Source organism: Pseudopipra pipra, chromosome 12, assembly GCF_036250125.1.
Source record: "Pseudopipra pipra isolate bDixPip1 chromosome 12, bDixPip1.hap1, whole genome shotgun sequence".
Taxonomy (NCBI): Eukaryota; Metazoa; Chordata; class Aves; order Passeriformes; family Pipridae; genus Pseudopipra; species Pseudopipra pipra.
This window is the reverse complement of record NC_087560.1, coordinates 7,546,657-7,569,328: the sequence shown is the minus strand read 5'-3', so window position 1 is coordinate 7,569,328 and position 22,672 is coordinate 7,546,657. Positions and strand designations below refer to the sequence as shown.

Below are 22,672 nucleotides of genomic sequence, written 5' to 3'. Positions count from 1 at the left end.
TTCTCTGTATTGCTGCTAGACAAGCAGCTCAAAATTACTGTGTATATTTGAGTTAGCAACAGGTTGTTCTGTATCAGTTGGGGCCTGTCTCTTCTGTTCAGGTTTCAGTTTTCTTAGAACAGATAAGAACTTAATCACTTGTGAAACTTCTGTTCCTCTGTGAAATGTGGCTGAAATTGATAATCAGTTCCAACCTTGGACAGTGTGGGGAGGAAAGGAGAGGCTTCTCGGGCAGTTGCCTTATTTCCAGAGATAGAAGGTTAGTCTAGCCCCTAAGAAATTGGTAAGGACAAAAGAACTAGTTTCTCCATCAAAAGCAGGCTTGGACTCTCACCACATTACTGGTTTTTTTTCAGTGAGATTGAAGCCAATTCTCCTCAAGGAGATACTTGATGCCTGGGTTTACACATCACAGTTGCTTTTGTTGGTCAAAAAGGATCTTTAATTTCTAGTTGCACATAATTTAAAAAAATTTGGTGCTTGTTGCGTTAGAATAGACCCATTTAAAATAATAAAACCGTGATAAAAAGCATTAACCTTTTTAAAGCATTTTTCTATATCAGTTTTGTGGAATATGTTTGACAAGAGGACGGCTCTCATCTGTTGAGACAGTTACATAACTGTCTTTCATATGGTATAACATTCAGTGATCTGAGAAATTATGTTTATTTATTTATAAATTCAAATGATGAATTGCATATGCTCTATTGTGTATTTGCTTTGTGGTTCTGACAAGTTGAACAAAAATGTATTTCACATAAGTCTGTTTTCAGGGAGAACATGTGGTTCATTCACAAAATCTCTTAGTGTTAAAATCATCTTTGAAAATATTCTCTTACAGGTAGCCTGGTTTATTTTTAGGTCAGTATTTCACTCTGCATCAGCTTTCATAATCTCTTTACATACTTTAGGAACAGGCAGTTTATTGTTTTTGACACACGGTACAGGGTCATGAGTGGAAACAATTCGGGCTACAAAGTGCATGTCAGTTCAGTGCTCCTCTGCTGACGGCATGTCTGTCTGAAATCAAGTTTAAAAAATTGGCCCTGTCTCCAGCTGACTTGTTTTGTCAGGCTGAGTCATAAGATTAACCCTTGACTTGTCACCAAGGAAAAATGGAGTAAACAACTGTAGCCCGTACAGTATCGCTGATCCAGCCATGATTCATTTCACTGTAACATGATTCTCTTAAGAAAACAAATTTCAGAGCAGCTGTTCCTTGGCTTAGATGAGGATTAGAAAAATTGTGACCACAAAACAAAAACTTGCTTTGGACTTCAGGAGCTTTTGGAATAGTTATCTGGTAGTAGTTCCTGCAAATACAGTTACTGGTAACAACATCACGTTTTTTTGAGCAGTCTTTCAAATTCTTCCAATTTAGGTTCATTTTTTATCTATTCTGGTGAAAGTAAACTTCTGTGGGTTAAAGTTTGATATGCTGGATGGAATTATGGGCTGATCCTGTAAGGTGAATTGATGTAGCAAATGTCCTGTGAGAAACACTGTTTTCGTACAGAACATGTAGACCCGATACAGTGATAGATTTCAAGTACTGTACACTAAGATTTTATTCCCAGTGATGTAACTGAGGGTAGGACAAATAATTTCCTTTTGGGTAAAATGCAATTGTTATCCTTTTGATTTGTGGGGAAGTAACTCAGGAGCAAATTCATTTAGTGACTCATTACAGAGGGACCAGTTTGTCTGCAAACAGACGTTTGCAGTGGTGTTACTTAGTTTTATTGATCATATTGTTGCTTTTGTCTTACCCATGTGATGATGAACAAGGTCAATGATTTACTTCTACTGATAAATGTTAATAGTGCTTAGTAAACATTAGTAGTTAATATTACCTATATATTTTTTGTTACAATTGCTCTGTACAAGCATAGGGCCGCTGTATGCAGAGATGGCCCCTCCCAGTGCTGCACAGTCAAGTCAGGGTTTTCTGCTCTCTTTTTTAACATTTTTCCAATTGCTTGTCTGCAGGTGGATAATGGTTATTATTTGAGAGGGGGGTTGAACATGCTCTTCGTCTCTAATACAACTAATTTGAAAATTGGGCCTGTGTGCGTGGAGGTGCAGTAGCAATTACAGCTGTGTCGATGATAGTCGTTACTTCAAAGAACTGACTTCAGTTATCCTGGAAGTATTTTTAATGGTTTAAAAGTTTGCATGCTAAAATTATATAATTTTTTTAAAGGGTTCTCCTACTTCTTCAAGTGTAAGCTGAAAGAGCCTTTTCCAGTGTCTGGGGTTTTTCCTAAGTTGTACATTAGTCTGAAGTAGTGATTTTAATCTAGTGCGCTACGAGAAGTAGCACATGCAAAGATCTGAAGATCTTTTAGCATATCTCGTCTGTAGAGTCCTGAACATTAGTGAGAAGCTTTAAGGAATAGCATTGTTAGCTGCAAATCAAAGCTTCTTACGGACTCTCTGGGGACTGAAATGGGTCTTTGTGGTCCCTAGGGAAGAAGGAAGCCGCCAGTCACTCTGCAGGCCTGGCAATTTAATAGTCTGAAGTATAGTGATGTTCTTTTTTGCAGCTGCTGCTGCTACGCCTTTTGTATTGGAGAAGAGTTCAGTTCAGATATCATTAGCTTTGCTGCATAGTTAAATAGTTCTGGTTGCGTAGTTTGACTTGCAGTAAAAATGCAAGTGTTCTTCAGCAGATGGAAACTTCAGGATGTATTTGCCAACATACTCTGAGCACAGTAGTCTCCTAATTGACTGGAAGAGTTCACTGAAAAAGCATTTGAAGCTAGAGATGTGAATATTTTTTTGTCAGTGTGTGTATATCCTGTATATTTATAGACACTACAGTAGTTATGTCCTGAGATAATGGATGTTATACAGAGATTTTTATCTGATGATAGTATTAGACTGCCGTCAGTTTGTCACCCTTTTGGATCTTTTATGTTCAGAACAAACATGCTTCACTGACACACAAGGTGCTTGACAGAATGAACCAAACTTCTGCAACTCGCTTTCTTTCCCTGTAAATGACTGAATTGAACTTTACCCATTTTTGTCCTTATCCTGAAGTATTTTCCTGCTTTTGTAAGGAGGAAGGCAGGGAGAATTCACAGCATTGGCAGTCGACACAGTGAGAGGTGGAGAAACGTGGCTATGCTTTAACCTTTTTTTTCCTGGATTGAAATGAGTAGCTGACTTACCAGAAGCTCAGTTAACAACCAGCTGTGTTCACTTGTAGAAAATAAAAAAAATGTATGCCTCATTAAGAGTTAATGTTAGTTAATGCCGCTGCTCACTGAAGAGAGCAAAAAGACCTACCAGGCATCCATAGTGTGCAAATATTGAGGGATCTTTATGATGGAAGTTGCAGTCTGGTTTTGTCATGTGCCAAAGTTGTTGGGGGGATCCCCTCCGTTTCTTGTATGGGCACCTATGCATGCCTTATTCAGACAAAAACGTATTATACAGCATAAAGGGAGCCTGGACTTGTGTTTCCAAGAGAACGCTCATACTTTGTATATACCCCATCTTAAGGAAGGATTTTGGACGATTCTATGAAGTGAAAATATTTCCACGACATGTATTTTTTTAAAGTCCAGCACCTCATGTAGGTGCTGTCTGTGTCAGGGTCACTCCGTGTCCCAGGCTGCCCTGCCCGGAGGGCCCCGGGAGCGCTGGGTGCTCGGGCTCTCCCCTGGGACTCGCTCCCAGCAGCTCCCCGTGGCTCTGGGAAGCGTTTGCCAAAGTTGGAAGCAACTTCAGGCAGAGCCAGATGGCCGTGTGGCTGGAGCCGCATCGAGCAGCGCCTGCACGGCCACAAGCGCTCTAATTTAATTAAAACAAAAAGCATTCGATTACCCCGCCCGGGACGTGCCCATGTGCGGGTTCCGCGGTGCGCTGGGTGCGTGTGCCGAGCGCTCGGAGCCCGCGGGCCGGGGCGCGGCCCCTCCCCGGGCCGGGGCCGGGGCGCGGAGCGGGGGCTGCCGCGCCCCCCGCCCGCCCAACCCCCGCGCCGCCCGGAGATGGTTCAGTCCTGCTTTGCATAAGCCGCCTTTGAGCGCTCCATGTGCGCGGGCGGCGGGTGGAGGCCGTGGGGAGCGGGAGGCGGCGCGCTCGGCCCGGCCCGCGCCATGTACTGCGCGTACCCCGTGCCCGGCGTGGGCAGCAGCTCCCTCATGTACTACTACAACGGCAAGACGGTGAGGGGCGGCCGCCTTTGTCCGGGCACACACGCGCGGGGTGGCCGCGCTGGGGCGGGAGCTCCCCGGGGGCGCTCGGCGGGGCCGTGAGGGGAAGGGGCTGTGCGGGGAACGGGGCTCGGGGCTGCTTTGTGTGCCGGGGCACGGGCGGCGCTGCGGGAACCGCCGAGCCCGGCGAAGTTTGTGTTGCTGCGTGCCCGCGGCTCTTCCTTGGGGTGGGTTGTGTTGGGTTGGTTTATTTATTTTTTTTTGTTTGTTTTAGACGTGTTCCCTCCCCGGGGCTGCCGAGCAGCGCTTTCCCAGCGCTCCGAGCCCGGGCATCGCCCCGGCCGCCGGCGCTGCCCTGCCCGGCCATCGCGGGGGGGAATTCGGAATAAATAATCAAATGTTCCTGCAAACACCAGAGGGGCAAAAAATACAGAATTTTTTTCTTTTTTTTTTCTTTTTTTTTTTATCTCCACTGTGCGTTTTAACTTTCTGGGAACGGAACGGGGTGTATTTCTTTTTCGTGGTTTTTGATAGTTACAATTTTTAAACTTGCAGGACGCACCGGTTCTGATTTTTGTGTGTGTGTTTGTGTGTTAAAAATTAGCATGTGATGGTACATTTAACACGGTGTTTTTCTTCCAGTCTGTTTATGTTGTATGTGGTTTTGGCTTTCTTCAGTTATAAAAATAGCTTTTAGTAGGAAAAGGAGAGATGCTGATACTGATCTTTTTTTGTGGGTTTTGTTTTGTTTCTTTACTGCAGGTCCTCCTCCCATGGGCCTGTGTGAGTTTTGCTTTCATTAGTAAACTTTTTTTGCCAAGATTTTTGTTCAATAGTAATTAAATTATGGATCTTTATATTCATTAACGGCACTGTGTATGAGCTTCTTGAATTACAGAAAAGACACTGGAGGAGAGGTTGGGGAATCAGTAAAATCTCTTGGTCTCTATTTCATTTCCTTTGGTATAAATGCCAGCTGTCTTTCAAATATGAAATGATTTTTCTTTCATGTCTGCTCCTAGGCTAAAGCAATCTGTTTGAAGTTTTATGTGAAGATATATATAAGACTTAAGTAAAATTAACTATACAATACCCCTGAAGCAAAGGGAATATAACTTGCATGGAGTTTTGATTTTATTTCTTTCTAGAGCACAGATCACTCTATTACAACATTTCTCTTTGTTCTTGTAGCAGGAAAAAAGGCTTTGATCTTATTAAGTATTTCCAGGCATAGAGTAGATGGAAGTACTGGTACCGTAGGAGGGCATGGCTTGAAAATTGATAGCATGTGCCTGTTATGGGTCAGAGGTGACCTTTATGAGCTTGAAGAGTTAGTAAATAGATGACAAATCATATGATCATCCTATATCATGTTGCCCAAGGTTTTATTTAATTTTTTTTAAAAAACATCTTAGTAACTTTTAGCACTTTCTCTCTTAGGAATTCTGTAAGTTGGCCTAAATTACTAATTTAAATATACATAAGGAGGTTCTGTGAAGTTGGGGCTTGGTTTTTGGGTTATAGTTTTTGAAGCACACCTCTTGGTGTGTCTGCCAAATCTTTGTATGAACCTTTCTTCAGTGAGAGAACAGTACATACCCTAATTTTGATGTCTTACTGCTTTTACTTGTATTGTTTGATAAGTTAGTTGATAGTATGAACCTCATTGTTCAAGTTGTAGATTTTTATTTAGATCACATTAGATTTTAGATGTTGACATTCCTTGATAACTGCTGATGTATATAAAATCTGATTTATTTACTCACAAAATGAGTGAAAAATCACATGTAGAAAATGTGTGGTTTAAACTTTTTATTGAAAATGTTTTGTTCTTTTCATCTTCCTAAATTTGTAAGTGAAAACAAAGCTTAATATGAAGCTAAAACAACAAGTATCTGAGCACCCCAGTAGATGGTTCAGTGTGGTCTGGCACATGTTAAAAGTCTGAAATATCAATCAGGGGGTTTTACTATTAGAAGAGGTTCTATTTTTGTAATTTCTGTATGTATCAGGAGGGACACATGAAAGTGAAAAGTAATGTTTTAATACAAATCCCTTGCTGAAGAGTAAAATTTTGTTGTTATGTGTAATAGATGTTATATAAAAAACCCCGTATTCCAAGAATCCCCACCAAATCAAAAAGAAAAAAGATCTTAATCTGTTTCATAAAGAAAACAAAGCACTTGCACTGAACTAGAAGATGTAGCCTGTTTTTTTCTTTTTTTTTGTCCTTCACCTGTTGATATATAGAAAATATTCTGTCATATAGAGTTTTTAAAAAAAATAAAATTATACTTTAAAACTGTTTCTATCAATTAAGTTTTATCTTCTCTTCCATTCAAGAGCCATGCTACAGACACCCCCCCCCCCAAAAAAAAAATCAAAATACCTAATCTCCATTAAAAATAAAGCTGCAAAAATGTTTAGGTAGAAATAATAGCACAAATGGAAATTATGCTTTTCAGTGTTTTTATTTTACTCTTTTTTAAAATCAATAAATAATTAAAACAACCTTCTTCATTCACCAGGGCCTTTTCATTTAGATTGTAGAAAATGCAGTGATACCAAAATAATATTTCAGAAGTTTGATATCGTCTTTGTTCTGAAAGAGTGAAATGGACTTGAATGAGTTCTACTTTTTTCAGTTCACCTACAAGTTTAGAAATAGATTGGTTATTTTCTAAATCTACTGTAGCATTATTTTAATATAGGTCTTAATAAAGTGCTGTGTCAGTTATCACCAGTATAAATAATTTAAAGAAAAATATTGATTCTATTTTGGTTTATATCACCTATGGCTACTATTTCATATGGCAATAAATTTGCGAATATATTCACTTAATTGTTGTATTCTGTGCGTTGTGTGGGTTGATTTAAAAACCAGTCCATATATGAGTATTTTTTATTATTGAGTAAATATTTGTTTTTCTCATTATTGGCTGAGATTTTATCGAGGGTGGAGTTACTGCATCTTTTACAGTGGATTTCTACAATGCTTACTTTAAAAAGGGAGGAAAAGTCAGGGCATACATGTATTTTGCATGTGTAGTGCTTTGTGATTTGCTTTTTCGTGAACTAGCTTATATTGGGATTGTTTTTGAGAAAACACTTTCCTTCTGGAGAATTTCGAGAGCGTAAAAGGCTTCTTGTAAACATGTTGCTGATGGGCACGTGTGTATAGATGAACAAATACACACAGGTGTGAGTATCTCTGTATACTTGGGTATTTTTTAGAGCAGCAAATGCCCGTCTTGCAGCCGTCAGTGTCGGAGTTGCAGAGAGCAAACCACGTTAATAACGCTGCGTGATGCTCGGGTGACACGCCAGCACGCCTTGCTGGAGCTGTTATGCAATAAATAATGTACTCAGTCCTCTAACATCCATGTCAAATGTTTTCAGTTTGTAAATTTTGGAGCAACCAGGTGCTCCAAAGAACGATTCAATTTTGCTTTTATTACTGTTGGGCCAGTTAGTACACGGGGAGGAAAGTACAATTAAAGCTGTTCTGTGCCATATGCTGCCCACAGCAACTTAGGCAAGGTCAAAGCTAACATTTGTGAGTCAGGACAAATATAAGATCATCTGGAAAATCTCTAGGGGTACAGGGCTGTGGACATTGAATAAAGAGAGGTAGTAAACACTGGTCAGCTGGATTTTTATTTTTTGTCTGTTCCTCACCCTTCTCTGTCCCCTCCCCATCCCACTATAAAATGATGAGTTACAATGCACCAGCCCCAGAGAGTTTTCCCTGCTCCACTCCATTGGGTTGAACTGCCAATCTGCTGAGCAGTGGTCCCCTGCCAGAAGGGTGTCTTGTCTGCAACAAGCTTTATTAATGCTCTCAAGTGAAGGTTATGTCCATTTCCTTGGGCAAATGACAGCAGCTCGAGCTGGGATCAGGTGCTGGGGGGGACAGATCTATATTTCTCCAAATGTGAGCCCCAAAGAGGAACAGCCCCCGTTTGCTCAGTGCCTTTGCTTTCATAATCAGGTGCCTGTCAAAGTCTGGCTGTAGGAATAGAACAGTCTGTGGTGGAGGAACAGAAACAGAGTGCTCTGAGTTCAGAGGAGAGAGAAACAAATGCAAAAGATGGCCTGTATCTACCACTGCATCTGCCTGTGATCAGTGCTGGGGGTGGGGATTCCTCTCACAGCTAAAACAGCCTTCTGAAATACAGGGAGCAGGTTAAGAAACAGGCAAGAGTGCTTTCAACTTCTCTATTTTTTGTTTCCTGAAAATCTGAATTTAATCAGGAATTTTTGAAGACGTAGTTGTATGTGTCCTCTTTTGACAGTGTGATTTGAAGAATGTGGGGGAGATTTTGCTTAGCAAATAACACACAAAAAGAATCTTTCAGCACTATATAAGTATATATTTCTAATGTTGTTCCTGCTGCATTACCTTCTTTTTCCTCCCCTCTCTAGTTTACACTACAAATTGAAAAAAAAAATAAAAAAAAAATCAAAAGAACAGACCAGCAGGTTTCTATATACTGATTTTGAGATTTTTGCTAGGTTTACCTATCACTTTCTAACGTGACTTTAAAGTTGTCATTTCCTGGGGAAGAAGCTAGGAAGTACTGCTGGTAGTGCTATGCAGCACTGCAGTGGGATTCTGCATTTCAAAAATACCCAAATAGGCATGTATAGCATGCCTAAACTGCATGAACATTTATTTAAGATGGAATTCAATTTAGCTACTTTAAGAAGTTTGAATTTTATACCATCCTTAAAAACTGTGGTTGGATTTGCAGAGAAGACTCTGTTCTCTTAAAGGAGTGTTTTATTATCCTTCTGGATGGTGGGAAGAGCTTTTTAAATGTATGAACCTTTACACCTGGCATTGGACACAAAAGTGTGGTTGAGGATATGGTTATACTGAACTTGTATACCAGGGCTCTTCATTTGATCATCTTGCTTAAATATCAGCTGAACAAGGATTTAGGCCGGGTCTTGGGTTGGGTTTGGTTTTTTATGGCAGCTTCTGTCTTGCTGTAAAGAGGAGTATGGAAAACTCCGTTACCGTTCTTCATTCCTGAAGTTTTAGTGTGTATGGTTTTGTCAGAAATACAGTAAACATGAAAACAGGTTTCCTTTTCCTAGAGCCGCCTTTCAGCAAAATTAGCTTTTGCTACCAAACCTGTAGATAATACCCTGTAAAATTTTGCCACATGTACAAATCATTCATCAGTGCACACTTGCTTAGTGCATGACTGATGCTGATGGAATGTAGATAGGCTACTTAGCAGAGTTTACAGGCTACAGAATAGGTTATTCATCTTTACTGGTTTCAAAAAATTCTCTGACTCAAACAGCTAGATAAATATTTTCCTGAACTTCCAAGAATTGCTAATAACTGTGCTTAAATGAGTAACATTCATAATTTCATAAACATCATGTGTGATGGGAGCCTTGGGCTTGAGATTGCGTGAGCGCATCGGAAGTAAGTTTAGTTGCTTCATTGCTATTTTTTTAATCTGCTTTTAACATTAATATTAAACATTGATAAATATTTAAGAATTTGAAACGTATTACAGGAAAATTGCCTGAGAGGATGGATGCCAACAGGAGGACTCCAAGTGTTACGTTTATTAAATGCATTTATAGAATGGAACTTGGAAGTTTTACATAGCATAAAATTTGGTAAACCCAGATCTTCAAATTAATGTTGATGTTATTGGCACTGCTATTAGTAAACAGAAGCACACTGTGTAATACTTCGAAATTTTCTAGATACATTAGGTCCGTGTAACTTTTCCAGTAGTGTTCATTACCTGTGGTAATCACCAGGGCAGATTTCAGGATGATGATTTTGTTTTGCTTAAACCTGATGTCGTACAGCTGATGTCTTCTCAGCTCTGGTCTGAAGTCAGCCCACATCACTACCCCTCAAGAAGAAATTCTGCTTGTTGTCCTTCTGCCTTTCCCGCTGGAGAATCATAAACCAGTTCAGGGTGCAGGAGAGACTGATGTGGGTCTCTGACTTGATTCCTCAGCAACTCGTTTGTCCTGCTTCCCTCAGCGGAGGCCATCCACCCTTCGGGAGCACTGCGGTGTTAGGATTGATGTAGATATTAGCACAGCTCCAAAAAAGTCGAGTCCATGACTTGATAAGTCATGTGAAAAACTGGTTTTGGCTTGAGTTTATCGGAAGGGAATTTCCCATTCATAACCGGGGAGTGTTTTGCTTGTCAGCCTGGAGACACATTCGATGCCTTTGGGCGCAGTGTGTTAGAGGGGGTTATAAGATGGGCTCCTCTTCTACCTGCTAGAGACAGCCCTCTCCAAGGAGACTCTGCAAACAGGCTGACCTTTTAACAGTATTCCCTGTCTAAGTGGGAATGTCAGCCAGGAAAAACTGGTTTGATGCCTCCTGGATGTCAGTGTTATCAGTTTAATAGCTAAAAGAGGCCGTCCTGAGCAGCCACGTCATATTTATAACTGCCTTACTCAGCTGTTGCAGAAGAGAAAGCCCTTTGAGTAGGATGCAGACCATGCCAGCCTCCTGTGGGCCAGCAGCCACAGGGGCTGTGTTTGCCTGGATAGGGGTCCCAGTGCATGTGGGGCATTCAGAGTGAACAAACCAGTTGCCCGATACATCGCTTCCCGACTTGAAAATAACATTTCATCTTTTTTTTTTGTCAACTTTCTTATTTTGGACTTTGCATTCGTGGTGTTGGGGTTAATTTTAGTAAAATTTCTCCTTTGCTTTTAAATCTTGTTTGTAGTAACACAACATAAAAATTATGATTAGGTCATTAACCAGAAAAAACCTGGCGCTCATCTGCAGGTGATCAGATGACATCAGAGGCCTGGTTTTAATTTGTGGGTAGTTCTGATTGTAACTAAAAGAGACTCGCTCCTTTTGTGGAATTGGCTGGCTATTTCCCCACATCTGGAGTTAATGAAGTCTTTGAGACCACATCAGTTGTGTTTTGCCGCAAGAACCCTTTGATCTGAAAAATCTAGACTGGCACAAGTGCAGCTTCATAACATTGCAGCTATGTTTTTGCAAGCTATAGTTAAGATACCAAAACAAGCAGAAACTATATGAAGTTATGTGTCTGTGCTAGGACTTTCATGTAGCTGTTTGGAAGGGCCTCTTTTACGTTTATATAATTCGTAACATTTTTATTATGTTAATGGCTTGTACATTTGTATCTGTAAATGATATATTTGCAGGAGTTTTTGAGTTTAATCCCCTTTTTGAGATAGTGTTTAATCGGTTTTTATAAATCGCCCAATTATGTAAAATGTTAAAATTTCAGTCTGAAGCTTTTATTTACAAATCTCATTGATAACGTTGCAGTTTAAGAGAAGTATAATTCGTCATTGTAGGTGACTTGGCATTAATCAGAACATCTCCATGGCGGTGCTAAATGTCATAAAGCTTTGTTTCCACTGCTGTCCTGTGACAGTGATAGATTATCCATCAGCTATAGCATATGCTGTGTTATTCTGCACAACAGAGAACTTGTAAATTAGGCCCAGTTTTGCCTAATATGTTTGCAGTCTTAGGAGTGCAAGTATTTACAATTTGACAGAGTGACATTTCTGTTAAAATATGTCTCGGGCATGGAATATACGTGCATTCATCATATAGAGTAAATACATATGTACTGCGAACATTGCTCAGAACCTATTGTCATTCTGTCACTCAGGCCTGGGAAGCATCTCTATTTCACAATTACTCCATAAACTGAAAAAGTTCGAGTAAAATACTGAAAAAAAAAATACTTTCCGAAAAGCTTTCTTCCCTGAAAATGTTTCATTTGTTTTGATGACGAAATAACGTTTAACGAGCACCCAGCTGGAAGCTGTGAGCTTTGCACTTGACTCCTGCCCAGGTGTGCCTTTACCTGCCGCCGCTGCCATTGCGGGCTCGCCCCGGCAGCCGTGCCCTGGCTCAGAGCCCCGTGCCCTCGTCCCGATCCATCGTGCTGGCTGGGGGAGGCTGTGCCGGAGCTGTGTGTGTGTAAAGCGAGCCGAGAGCGGTGCCCGATCCCGGGGCTGTGGGAGCGCTGGCTGCAGGCACATGCCCGGCCATTTGTTCCGACTGCAGCGGGCTGGAAAAGCGCTTGGGAGCGGGGAGGAGGGGTATTGGTATGCAAATGGAGCAGGCCTTGCCCACTTCACTTTCTGAATATCCCGATCAGAATAGTCACCCTCCGGGAGGACAATGGGGCTTTTTTAGGGAACTTAGGCTTTTTTGTTGGCCGGCTTGGTTTTCGTGGCCCTTCTCTTGCTTGGTAAACAACATCCCCGAAAGACAAGGGAGGGATGTGAATGCCGGGCAAACATGCGTGTGCCTGGATGTGCATAGGAAAGGATCAAAATATTCCCTCTTGAATTTTGGGGCCTAGTGCACTTTGCAAGTTGCATTATATAAGCTTTAAAGTTTTAAAATTGTTATATGCATTTATGAAGTAATGTGTTTAGCAAATAAAGCAAACGGTTAAAAATAAAAATACCACATTTTTTACTTCATAGCAAAGAGATGCTCCAGTTTCAGTGTTATGTATTTATATTCTTTGCTGCTATTTATGTTAAACTGAATTTAAAAAAAGCAATTTATCTTTTAATACACACTAATCATCACAATATTCAGTATATTGACCAAAGTACTGGTATTAAGAAGGAGCATAGATTAGAACAACTGACTATGGGTAGAATCCTTGACTCTGTGAATGTTGGCTTTGCTAGTTTTACTTAACTTATTCCTGAATATACTTTATATTTCTTAAAGTTGCTGCAGTGAAACACTTCTAATCATTGTGCTTACTTGGCATCTTACAGTTTTTAACTTGAAAAGAAAATTCATTGTTTTCAAGTTGAGAATGGCCATTCCACTGTGGTGTTACATGGAAAATACAATGATGCTGCTTTTCTTTAATGCCAGGCCAGTGTGAAAATTATGTGCTCCGTGTTGCAGTTCTGAGATTATTCCTCAGCACTTGCATGCATATATTTCTGATGGCCATCCAAGGGTGTGCAAGCTTCTGAATGGATGACACAATGGTTGCATTAAAACCTCTCCATTTGTCACTGGATGTTTTTTTTTTTTTCTTTCTGATTGTTGGGATGCCAGCTAATTAAATATTCAAACAGGCATACAGTTGTTTTAAAATAAAATTTGTTTTGGGCCCAGTTGTTTTATCTTGCTTTTTTTATCTTGAGCAACAAGTCTGTGCGAGTCGTGCACTTAGAAAGCAAAATCAGCATTCAGCTTTTATCAGGCCACCTGGCTGAGTTGGCACACCAGAAAGTGTGTTGTTAGGATCATTCTACTGTAGTTCCTCTGTACTGTGGCAACTTGCTAAAAAGCAAATAAAACAAGGGCAACAAATGCTGTGGCTTGCTACACTGTTCTTTTTTTATTTGTGCTTTCTATCTGTGTCTGTGTGCTGTTATGGGGTTTTTTAATGCACGACACCCAGTTATTACTAACGTGCTTTTATTGCTCTCCAATATTTAGGTGTATGCACCATCCCCGAGTTCTGATGATTTCAACAGAGAATCTCCGAGTTACCCATCTCCTAAGCCACCAAGCAGTATGTTTGCTAGCACTTTCTTTATGCAAGGTAGGTAAAATGACTTCAGATATATGGGTAGATGTCTCTTGTCCTTTAGGCAGAACTTTACAGTCACTGTTCTGCTGAGTGAATGAAGATGTGTAAAGGGAGCATATTGTGCTAGAGCCTGTGAATGAGTTTTATATACTTTTAAAACAGTTAGATGAAGGGAACTGTCTGTTGATGTAAAGTTTTTCTCATGACATTAATTGCTGAGTGAAATTTAAGGGGATTACAGAGCAGGCCAGATGGACAGAATTCCCATCCTTTGATTTGTAGGGCCTTCAGAGCAGCGCTCTGGAGTGATAGAGAAAAATGAGGTGGGGGCTTCTTGACTGTTCTGGAATTTGACTGTACAATATCAGCTAACAGTCTTGAGTTCTCAAAAGCTTGTATATCCAGCATGACAGAAAAAAGGGGGTTGCACTGAACAAAACAAGAGCAGAATCCATTTCCTCAGCCTCACGTCACACAATTAGCTCGTGCTGCAGCCTGAGGAGGGTTTGGAGCACACTGAGAGCTCAGTTCTCAGGGCGGGAATTCACAGAGCACTTCAGTCGGTGCTGCAGAAGGGAAACTGCACTGACACACAGGCTTATGTAATGTAGTCATTTCAGTCACTTAAATCTGCTAGCATGGAATGGTTTTATATTTTTGTGGTGCTAATTTATTTTAGACTATAAATTGCTTGTTTTAGGTAAATAGATGTTTTGCTCTGAATGTTTATGATGAGTTCTGTTGAGCCAAACTTCTTATCCTTCCACCTCATTTTTTATTATTTCTTTCAGTCTGGAATTTTTATCAACCCTCTTGATTTAAATCTGGCCTTACTGAAGGTCTGTGTAATTAGCAGAAGTGCTTGGTATTTTCTCAGCTGTGGTTGGATTATATTTCAGCTATAAAGCCTCTGTTGGTTTTTTGTTGGTTGTTTTTTTTTTTTTTAATAAATATAGCAACAGTGGTGATGGCATGAAAATAGAAGTTACAGTGTAAACTGGTCACGATTTCCCTGCTTATGTTAGTCTCAGTAGCTGAATACTGTATTTGTTTAAAATAATTTTGTAAAGGAAAAAGAAAAATCAGTACTCTTCTTCATTAAATGTATTTTTCTTGTTTTTCTTTTTTTAATTAAAAAATATTTTAAAAAAAAGATGGGACCCACAATTCTTCTGACCTCTGGAGTTCATCCAATGGCATGAGCCAACCTGGCTATGGTGGGATGCTGGGAGGCTCCTCTTCCCACATGTCCCAGTCCGGCAGTTACGGCAGCCTGCACACACATGACCGTCTGGTAAGACACACAGCACGGATTAATCTGTTTAGACTTGAGTATGGAGATCTAACTTGCAAGAATTAACTTCTTGTTTGCTGCTCTTGTGTGTCACTTAAAAGCCCAGTCGTTGGAAATCTCAAACTTCGTGTATTAGATTTATGTCCTTTTAGTTATGTCTGTTGTATAAATAAAGATCTGTGGCCGTGTAGTGGTCTGTTCAGAGGATGGATGAGTCCCTTCCTTCTGTAATAAAGAAGTGGGTGTTGTATATTCGGTATGTTAAAATATCAACATTTATTTAAGGACTACTTAATGTCTTATCCCTGTTTCTCTTCTTTCCAGAGCTATCCCCCGCATTCAGTCTCACCTACAGATATAAATGCCAGTCTTCCTCCAATGTCCAGCTTCCACCGTGGCAGTACCAGCAGTTCACCTTATGTAGCTGCCTCACACACTCCACCTGTCAATGGATCAGATAATATTCTGGGTAAAATGTTCTTCCTGACTTTTTTTTTTTCTTTTTATTTTACAAGACAATGAAATTTAGGGCTCCATGACGCACAAAATGAGTGAGGTTTAAGGTATGGCCTGCTTGTAGATCAGGGGAGATTCACCACTGTGATATTTCTGTCCTCAGGATGGCCGAGATCAGGCAAACCATTTCTCAGTCAGCTTAAGACGTACTGGTTTACTTGCTTTCCCAGGCAATCCTCTGCTCAGGGATTGCATCCATCTGACCTAACAGCAGTTCTCCTTCTGTAGTTCAGTGCATGCACGTGTCCCTTTAGGTAGTGCTGGTGTTAAAGGTTTCAGAGCTGCTGTGTCACCAAAGCACTGCCAGAGAAAGGCAGGAAGGCTGTTCCTTTGGGGAGCTCAATAAAGTGCATCGTAAATTCCTCTCTTAACTGTTTTAGAGATTACTGAGTAGCCAGGATGGTGGCTGGTTTAGTCTCCTCTGTGCTCACCTAGGGAGCACGAAATACAGGCTGATCAACTGTGCCTTGCACATAGTTGCACCTCTTCAGATACTACTGTAAAAATCAAATGTCGTGGATGCCCCTTATCAGTTCGATATGATTTGCACTTAGTTAGGGGACTATATTGACTTTGAGTTGGGAACATGTTTTACACTAAGATCTTTAAACAGAACCCTGTTAATGAATCTACATGGGAGATTCAGGCTGGAAAATGCAAGTTTGCCACAAAGTTGCAACAACAAGCGTTGTGTTGTTTGGATTTCTGACGTGAATTGCTTACATTCATGTTAAATACATTTTTTTTTTTTTGGCTTTAGAAGTTGATAATTGGAGAAAGAGGATTTGCTTTTAAAGGATCTGTCTTCTCCAGCAAAGCAGATATTTCGGAGGATTCAGTTCCTCTCTGTGTTTCCAATTGGCAGGGCTTCAGACTTCCTCTTGGCTTAATGGTGTGTGGAGCAAAAGGGCACGCAAAGCTGCTGACATGCAACTAAGAGCAGGGATGACAGAAAGCGTGGTGGATAAGAGCTTTTCAGGGACATTTTAAAATAAAGATGAGAGTACAACACTGGGAATTAGAGCAGGGGGAGCAGGGAGGCACACAAGGAACTATTCTGTGAATTTGGCTTTAAGAATTAATTAAACATGCAGCACTTTAGTGATAACAGTTTAGAAATAAGCTGCAATAATGTGATTTTCTGATTTTGATTTTTCTTTTCACATTTCATTAAAATTAGACTGTGATCCTAGAAAATAATTTGTCTTTTTTTAAACTGCTTTCACTTGTTGGTTCTTAAGTTATCACGGTGATACTGTGTTTGACTTTAAAGAGGAGACCATCTAAATGTAAATCTAATTGTTTTAATTAAATTTTTAAGTCTAATGAGAACTGATTCTATTGACACTGACTTCCTCAGAAAATCCATTTAAAAAGTGGTTGCTTAACTCTATGTGATGAATAAAATAATAAAAGTAAATAAAATTTCAGCTTTAAAAATAAGTGTTGGGTTTGCTTTCCACATTACAGGAAACAGAGGAAATGGTGCTGGAAGCTCACAGACAGGTGATGCACTTGGAAAGGCATTGGCATCTGTAAGTAGCAGTTAGAATATTCAGATCTGAAACACATATTTAGATCACTGCATCCGTTATTTATGCATCATTGATTTTATAATATCAAATCAGGAGTTTTCATGTATGAACTTAAAACAGTGTACTACAATACAATTTCATATACTAGAAAAATGCCTTTTTAAAAGCAAGTGAAAAATGCATTTATTTGTAGTCACTCAGACTTCCTTTTTCTTCAGGTGATCAAAAAATTTAGGGCAGATACAGTTTAAAAAGTTGGTTAGACAGAGTAAAAGATAATCATAAAAAGTTAAGGGATTTATTTTTAATTTTTTTCTGTAGTGTTCTATTTAAAGCCAAATATTTTTAATGTTACTCTTAGAGCAGTTCCTGCCTCAAGGTTTAAAATGTTTTCTTAGTGGCCTTATAAAACTGAGAGGTTTTGAATGGTCTGTTGTATAGCTGTATTTTATGGAACAGCCTTTAAAATGTTGTATATGCGTAAATTTAAACTCTTAACTCTTGCTGGAATAATTTGAAACATGGCAAATATCTTCAGTCTGCTGTGAGCTCTGTTTCCATATGCATGCATACAGCAGTTATTGTTTCATTAATACAATCAGATGTACTTTTTAGGAAAGAGCAGCAGAAATTTCAGGGTTGGGAATGGTGGCTGGGGAAGCACTTTTCTGTTTCCTGTATGGAGGAAAGAGGGAGACTAAGTCTGATATAAAGGGTAGAAATGACTACTTTGCAGCCCTGAAGGACCATTCCTGCGTTGGGTTCTGCATCCCTCACCTCATACCAGTGAATGCAAATGTGCATATCCATGCAGCTCCTGTTACCCTTGCATCCCTCAGAGGGTCATATGTTAGAAGATTACCAGATCTGATAATGTCTGTAATGTCCATATTGGGGAGGAGAACTCTGACCTGCCGGCTTTGAGGAGAAAAATGTCCCTGTTGCTTTTGGGGATTCAGCAAGCAGATAACAATTCTGGAGTCCAGAGGGCAGTTAACACTCTCTTGTTGTCTGTTTGAGACCTGTCAGAAAAGAACAGGGATCGTTTTGACTCCTAGAAATAGCAGTGCTTACATACTCCAGGCTGTTTCTCTGCAGATGTATTTGGGTGTCTGCTGTTCCGCAGCTGGAACAAAATTTTGTTGTAAGTCTGATGCACTGGCCAGTTAGACCTGCAGGACTTTGTGACATTTTCCACTGCTTTCCTTTTCTAAATGGTTTTTCTCGTCCCTTCAGGTATTTTTGTCCAAGTCACTAGCTGAGAAAGCCAGGCTGATGTTTTGAGGAAAAACTCTAAATATATTGCGAGTGGAAGTCAGGGCAGAAATGTTTAATCTAACTGGTGGGTGGGCCCTGGTTGTCATAGAAACTTGTTTCTGTCATCCCGTGTTGTTGCTTGGCAGGAGCAGCCAGGTCATTCCATAAATCATTTCTGTCATAGCTGATGGTGATGCATTCCATCTGCTCTATCAGTGCATGCCATAGTCTGCACACTTCAAATCCCTCGCCTCATCCATCTGCTTCCCCCGCACCACGCGCACCCCGCACACTCCTCGGGCTCGTTCAGCAGGGAGCACAGCTCGGGGCTGTGCAGAGGAGGGAGGTGGGCTCTCCTGCAGGTGAAGCTGGCACACATGAATTCTGATGGCTAGTAAATCAAGAATATTCTTCTGTTTGAACAAAGTTTTGTTTAAATACTGCAATTGTCTTGCCTTTTTTTTCCCCCCTCTTAAGATGACACTCTGTTCCTTTCTGTTGGGATTTTAAATGCTGCCACTGCAATTGTTGAGAGGAATTTCTAGTTCTAAAATTCTGTTGATGTACATCTGACAATAGGCCTTTCATGTGCGAAACATCAGAGGATACGACATTTGTTCTTCAGTTTAGGTATTAAAGACCATACAGAATAGTATGTGATTAAACATGTAAGGCCAGATAATACATTTGCAAAGGTTCTTTTATTTTAGGTTTAAGCCTGGATAATTGTGGTCTTAATCTCAGGGTAGGCAAGAAAGAGAATTGTACATGAAAGTATTTACACAAAGTTCCCAAAGCCCTGTGGATTATGCATTAGTTTGGATAATGAACTAGTATAGATAGAAAGAAAAGAAAATCTGGGTATTCGTGCCATTTCTAATGTGTTTCCCTGAACATTTGCCAAACAATAACCCTTTAAGATTGTGCCCATGGAGGGTTATATGGCAGGAGAAACATCTGGTTTATTTCATTGCCTAATGCCAAATCAAAACACTTGGTCTTTAATTTAGAGGAGATCAAACAGGAGGACTGTTTAACTTTGTTGATTATATCAGACCTCTTTGTGATAACTTATGTTTTGATTCCTACCTCAGCACTGGGGTAAAGGCCTTTGTACCCTCTCGGTAGTTAAATAGCCACTGGTCCCTTCACAAAAGAAAAGAAAATGTAGGGAAGTTGACTTCTAAAAGTAATTCATGAATTAAGTTTCTTTGTTGCTTTAGACTCAATAACATTAACATAACAAAGCCTAACTGAAATGTACACTGTAGTGTTTAAAAAATTGGACTAACAGCTCTGAGGTTTGGCTCTGCAGGCTCTCAATTGTGCAGCTTTTGTCTAAGAGCCTTTTCATTAGACCCTGGCATATTGGCACCCCGCTGATTGGAATGGACCATGACTGATAGGAGGAGGAGTCTCATTTGTTGCAGTAAAATGAGTCATGTTACCGTTTAAGCCTGGCAGAAGGTGTCAGGGTTGTTCATCATTGGTCATTTAACAGCACAGCGGCCAGGGACTGCATGAGAATGAATTCTGACCCATGTTTTAGTCGTGGCTTTGCTAGACTAGAGATTTTCCCTCTTAAAAAGTACAGCAAAATAAAACTGGCAGGTAGAGTGGTGGAAAACAAGCAGTTTGCTTTGAAACTTCATAGCCTTTCTTTGATGTTATTTTAATTTTCTGTATCTTATCTGTCTGGAACTCTCTACAGTTCTTATACTGACACCCAAAACTTATTTTTATACTGATGTACAATGCATGAATTTCCTCCAGTAGTCTGAGGTAGTTTGTTCTTCTAAATATATTTTCTTTCTAGCATGTATGAAAAGGAGGAGGCATTTCCATTAGGGAACCGATGGTCTTTTCTAATGGAAAAGTACGATAGACCAGGAAGGAGCATGTGGTCTATCAAGTCCTGGTTTTGTCAGTTCAAAAAATACAATATGGAACTTATTGAAGTCCCAGTTTATTGTCAGCTAAATGCTGAAATGTCATATTGTCTGTGTGAAGAGACATCAACCACACTGCCAGTGAAGATTTTTTTGACTGCCATCTGATGACTAACAAATCCTGGTCTCTGCTCAAGTAAAACAGGTTTGAACCGATGACCTATAAAAATATGTTCTGAAGCCCACAGTCAGCCTCTAAAATCTATTCAATTCCCTTCATAAAATGAATTTTCCCAGGGTCTTGGGATTTTAATTTTTGATTAAAGCTTTTAAGCATTATGTCTTTTGCGTTTATCAATAGTTTTTAATTTCATTAATAGCAGGGAAAGAATTGTTGTAAGTTGAAGGTTAGTATCTCAAGGGGCCAACTGATCCAGAAATAAGAGAGAAACGTTACAATACATGTAACATGCTGCAATACATTGCAAAAAGAACAGAATTTCAGGTGTTTTTTTGTTTGGTGGGTACCAATAAAAAGAACTTGAATGGTTTCTTGATATTTTCTCTTGTGAAAGATTAATTTTTAGAAGATAACATGTGTTGACTGCTAAAATCTTTTCTCTCTCTAAAGTTTAGGAAGTCATTATTCATTGGCATTTTCCTGAAGGTTTGTTTGATATAATTAATTATCTGTGTACTGTGAACTCTTACTTATATCATTCCCCTTCAGTGACAGAAAGGCTGTAATTTCTGCTGCTGTTGAATTAGAAGGAAGGTCACTTATACTTGTGTCATTATCAAATACAGGCTGTGCTTATTTGGACAGCTGCTTGAAAATGAAAGTTCTCTGGACAGTTTTAGAGCCTTGAGTGTAATAAAGCAGAGCTGTGATTGAAGGATCAAACTGGGTTTTTTGTTGATCCAGAACCGAGAGTGACAATTAAAGCATGAAAAGGAATCCTAAAAGTGCTTTTCCCCCCCATATATTATAACATATACTGATACACAATCTCTTTTGTCTGTTGTCAGATTTATTCTCCTGATCATACCAGCAGTAGTTTTCCATCAAATCCATCAACACCAGTTGGATCACCATCGCCTCTTACAGGTACAGACCAGTCATTTGTCAATAACTTGTTTGTTGTTTTGCAGACATCCTGTTTGGAATCACAGTGAAATCAGCACTAGCTGCCTTGCATAATTACTTGTATATTTTATTTGTTTTTCCATTGTACTAAACTGAGATTTATAAATCCAGATTCTGAAATATATTTTGTTATGGGCATTCACTTAAATCCTGGCAACTGGCTTTGAAAATTAGCATCTTAAAATAATGTTCAAAAGCATTGACTGACCATATACTATCACAGCTGTAAAGATATCTGTGCAGATCTACACTGTTTGGGAGGAATAAGAGTGATTTGATTGGGTTGTTTTTCTTTTTTAAAGCTATATGTTAAAACTCTGCGGCAGCTCTCGGTGACAAACACAGCAGATGTGTGTTCCCTCTAATGAAAACATAGTAGGCTATGAGACTATCCAATTTTTCCACAAGATAGCTTTTCATTCATATCTTTCATGAATGCTTTCATTCTATGGGAGAAGAATTTCTGGCATTTTTCAAAATAAATGCCCTGTGTTGCAGCCACCTCTGTCACCTGTGCTTTGTGTGTTTGGAGAGCGAATGTGGGAAGCAGCATTCCAGTGTGGAGATGAACTGTGGGCAGCTGCCTCCAGCTATTAGTGGGTAGTGCAGCTTTCACAGACACTGTGGCCTCAGCTGTCTAGTAAAAGTTGAACAGCTGTTCTCCATATAGAGAGGGCTGTGAAAGCTCCATTGACTTAAATTTGTTGTTTAACAAAGAACTAGAATTACAAGCAAGATGATGTAACTTTAACCCTGTTCTTTCCTATAGTGCAATTTGTTAAATTATTTAACGTGTATACAACAGTCTGTTTCCCCATTCTCTGCTGTTTAATATATCCCTGCAGGCTTCTGGCCATTGGTCACCTCTTTGCAAGGGTGTTTTGCTTTTTATGAAACAATAACATTAACTTAAAGAGAAGAGGGTACAGAATGAGCTTAGCTGAACACTTTTGTAATTTAGGTGAATAAATTAGTAGAGGTATCACATGCAAAATGCAGTCACAATCATATGGATGGGAATATGGATATTTATATATGCAATGTCACTCAAAAGTTTCATAATTCATACTTCACTCCTGTTTAATGGACACTGTTCTGGTTTTCTGTGGACATAATGGATTAATGAATATCTGACATGGCTTACCTGAGCAGCTGCTTTGGGCATTTCTTTTCTATTACTGAATAATCCATGTTGAATTGAGTAATGATGGGATTAATGGGATTTTTGATTTAGTGATTACAGTTGACAAAAAACGTTTTGCCTATTCTGTTGTACTGAAAAGGCAGATCAGACCAGAAAAT

The 22,672-nt window shown here is 39.7% G+C and overlaps 1 protein-coding gene and 1 long non-coding RNA gene across 10 annotated transcripts in view; one reads left to right on the top strand and one right to left on the bottom strand.

Annotated features, from left to right (window-relative positions):
- TCF12 (transcription factor 12) overlaps window positions 1–22,672 on the top strand; it is a 159,944-nt gene that overhangs the window by 116,263 nt on the left and 21,009 nt on the right. For 6 of the 9 annotated variants that reach the window (XM_064668220.1, XM_064668224.1, XM_064668225.1 and 3 more), the window contains 5 exons: window positions 13,639–13,744; window positions 14,887–15,026; window positions 15,351–15,495; window positions 17,013–17,077; window positions 21,253–21,331. In XM_064668220.1, coding sequence (XP_064524290.1) covers window positions 13,639–13,744; window positions 14,887–15,026; window positions 15,351–15,495; window positions 17,013–17,077; window positions 21,253–21,331 — 535 coding nt within the window. Of the gene's footprint in view, window positions 1–4,018; window positions 4,176–13,638; window positions 13,745–14,886; window positions 15,027–15,350; window positions 15,496–17,012; window positions 17,078–21,252; window positions 21,332–22,672 lie in introns of those variants that run through there. The other 3 variants (XM_064668227.1, XM_064668226.1, XM_064668228.1) reach the window with 2 other exon arrangements.
- On the bottom strand, window positions 14,822–21,259 carry LOC135420594 (uncharacterized). The gene is made up of 2 exons (XR_010433620.1): window positions 18,237–21,259; window positions 14,822–18,099 (listed from the first exon to the last, which is right to left on the bottom strand). It is a non-coding gene; the product is annotated as an uncharacterized LOC135420594 (long non-coding RNA).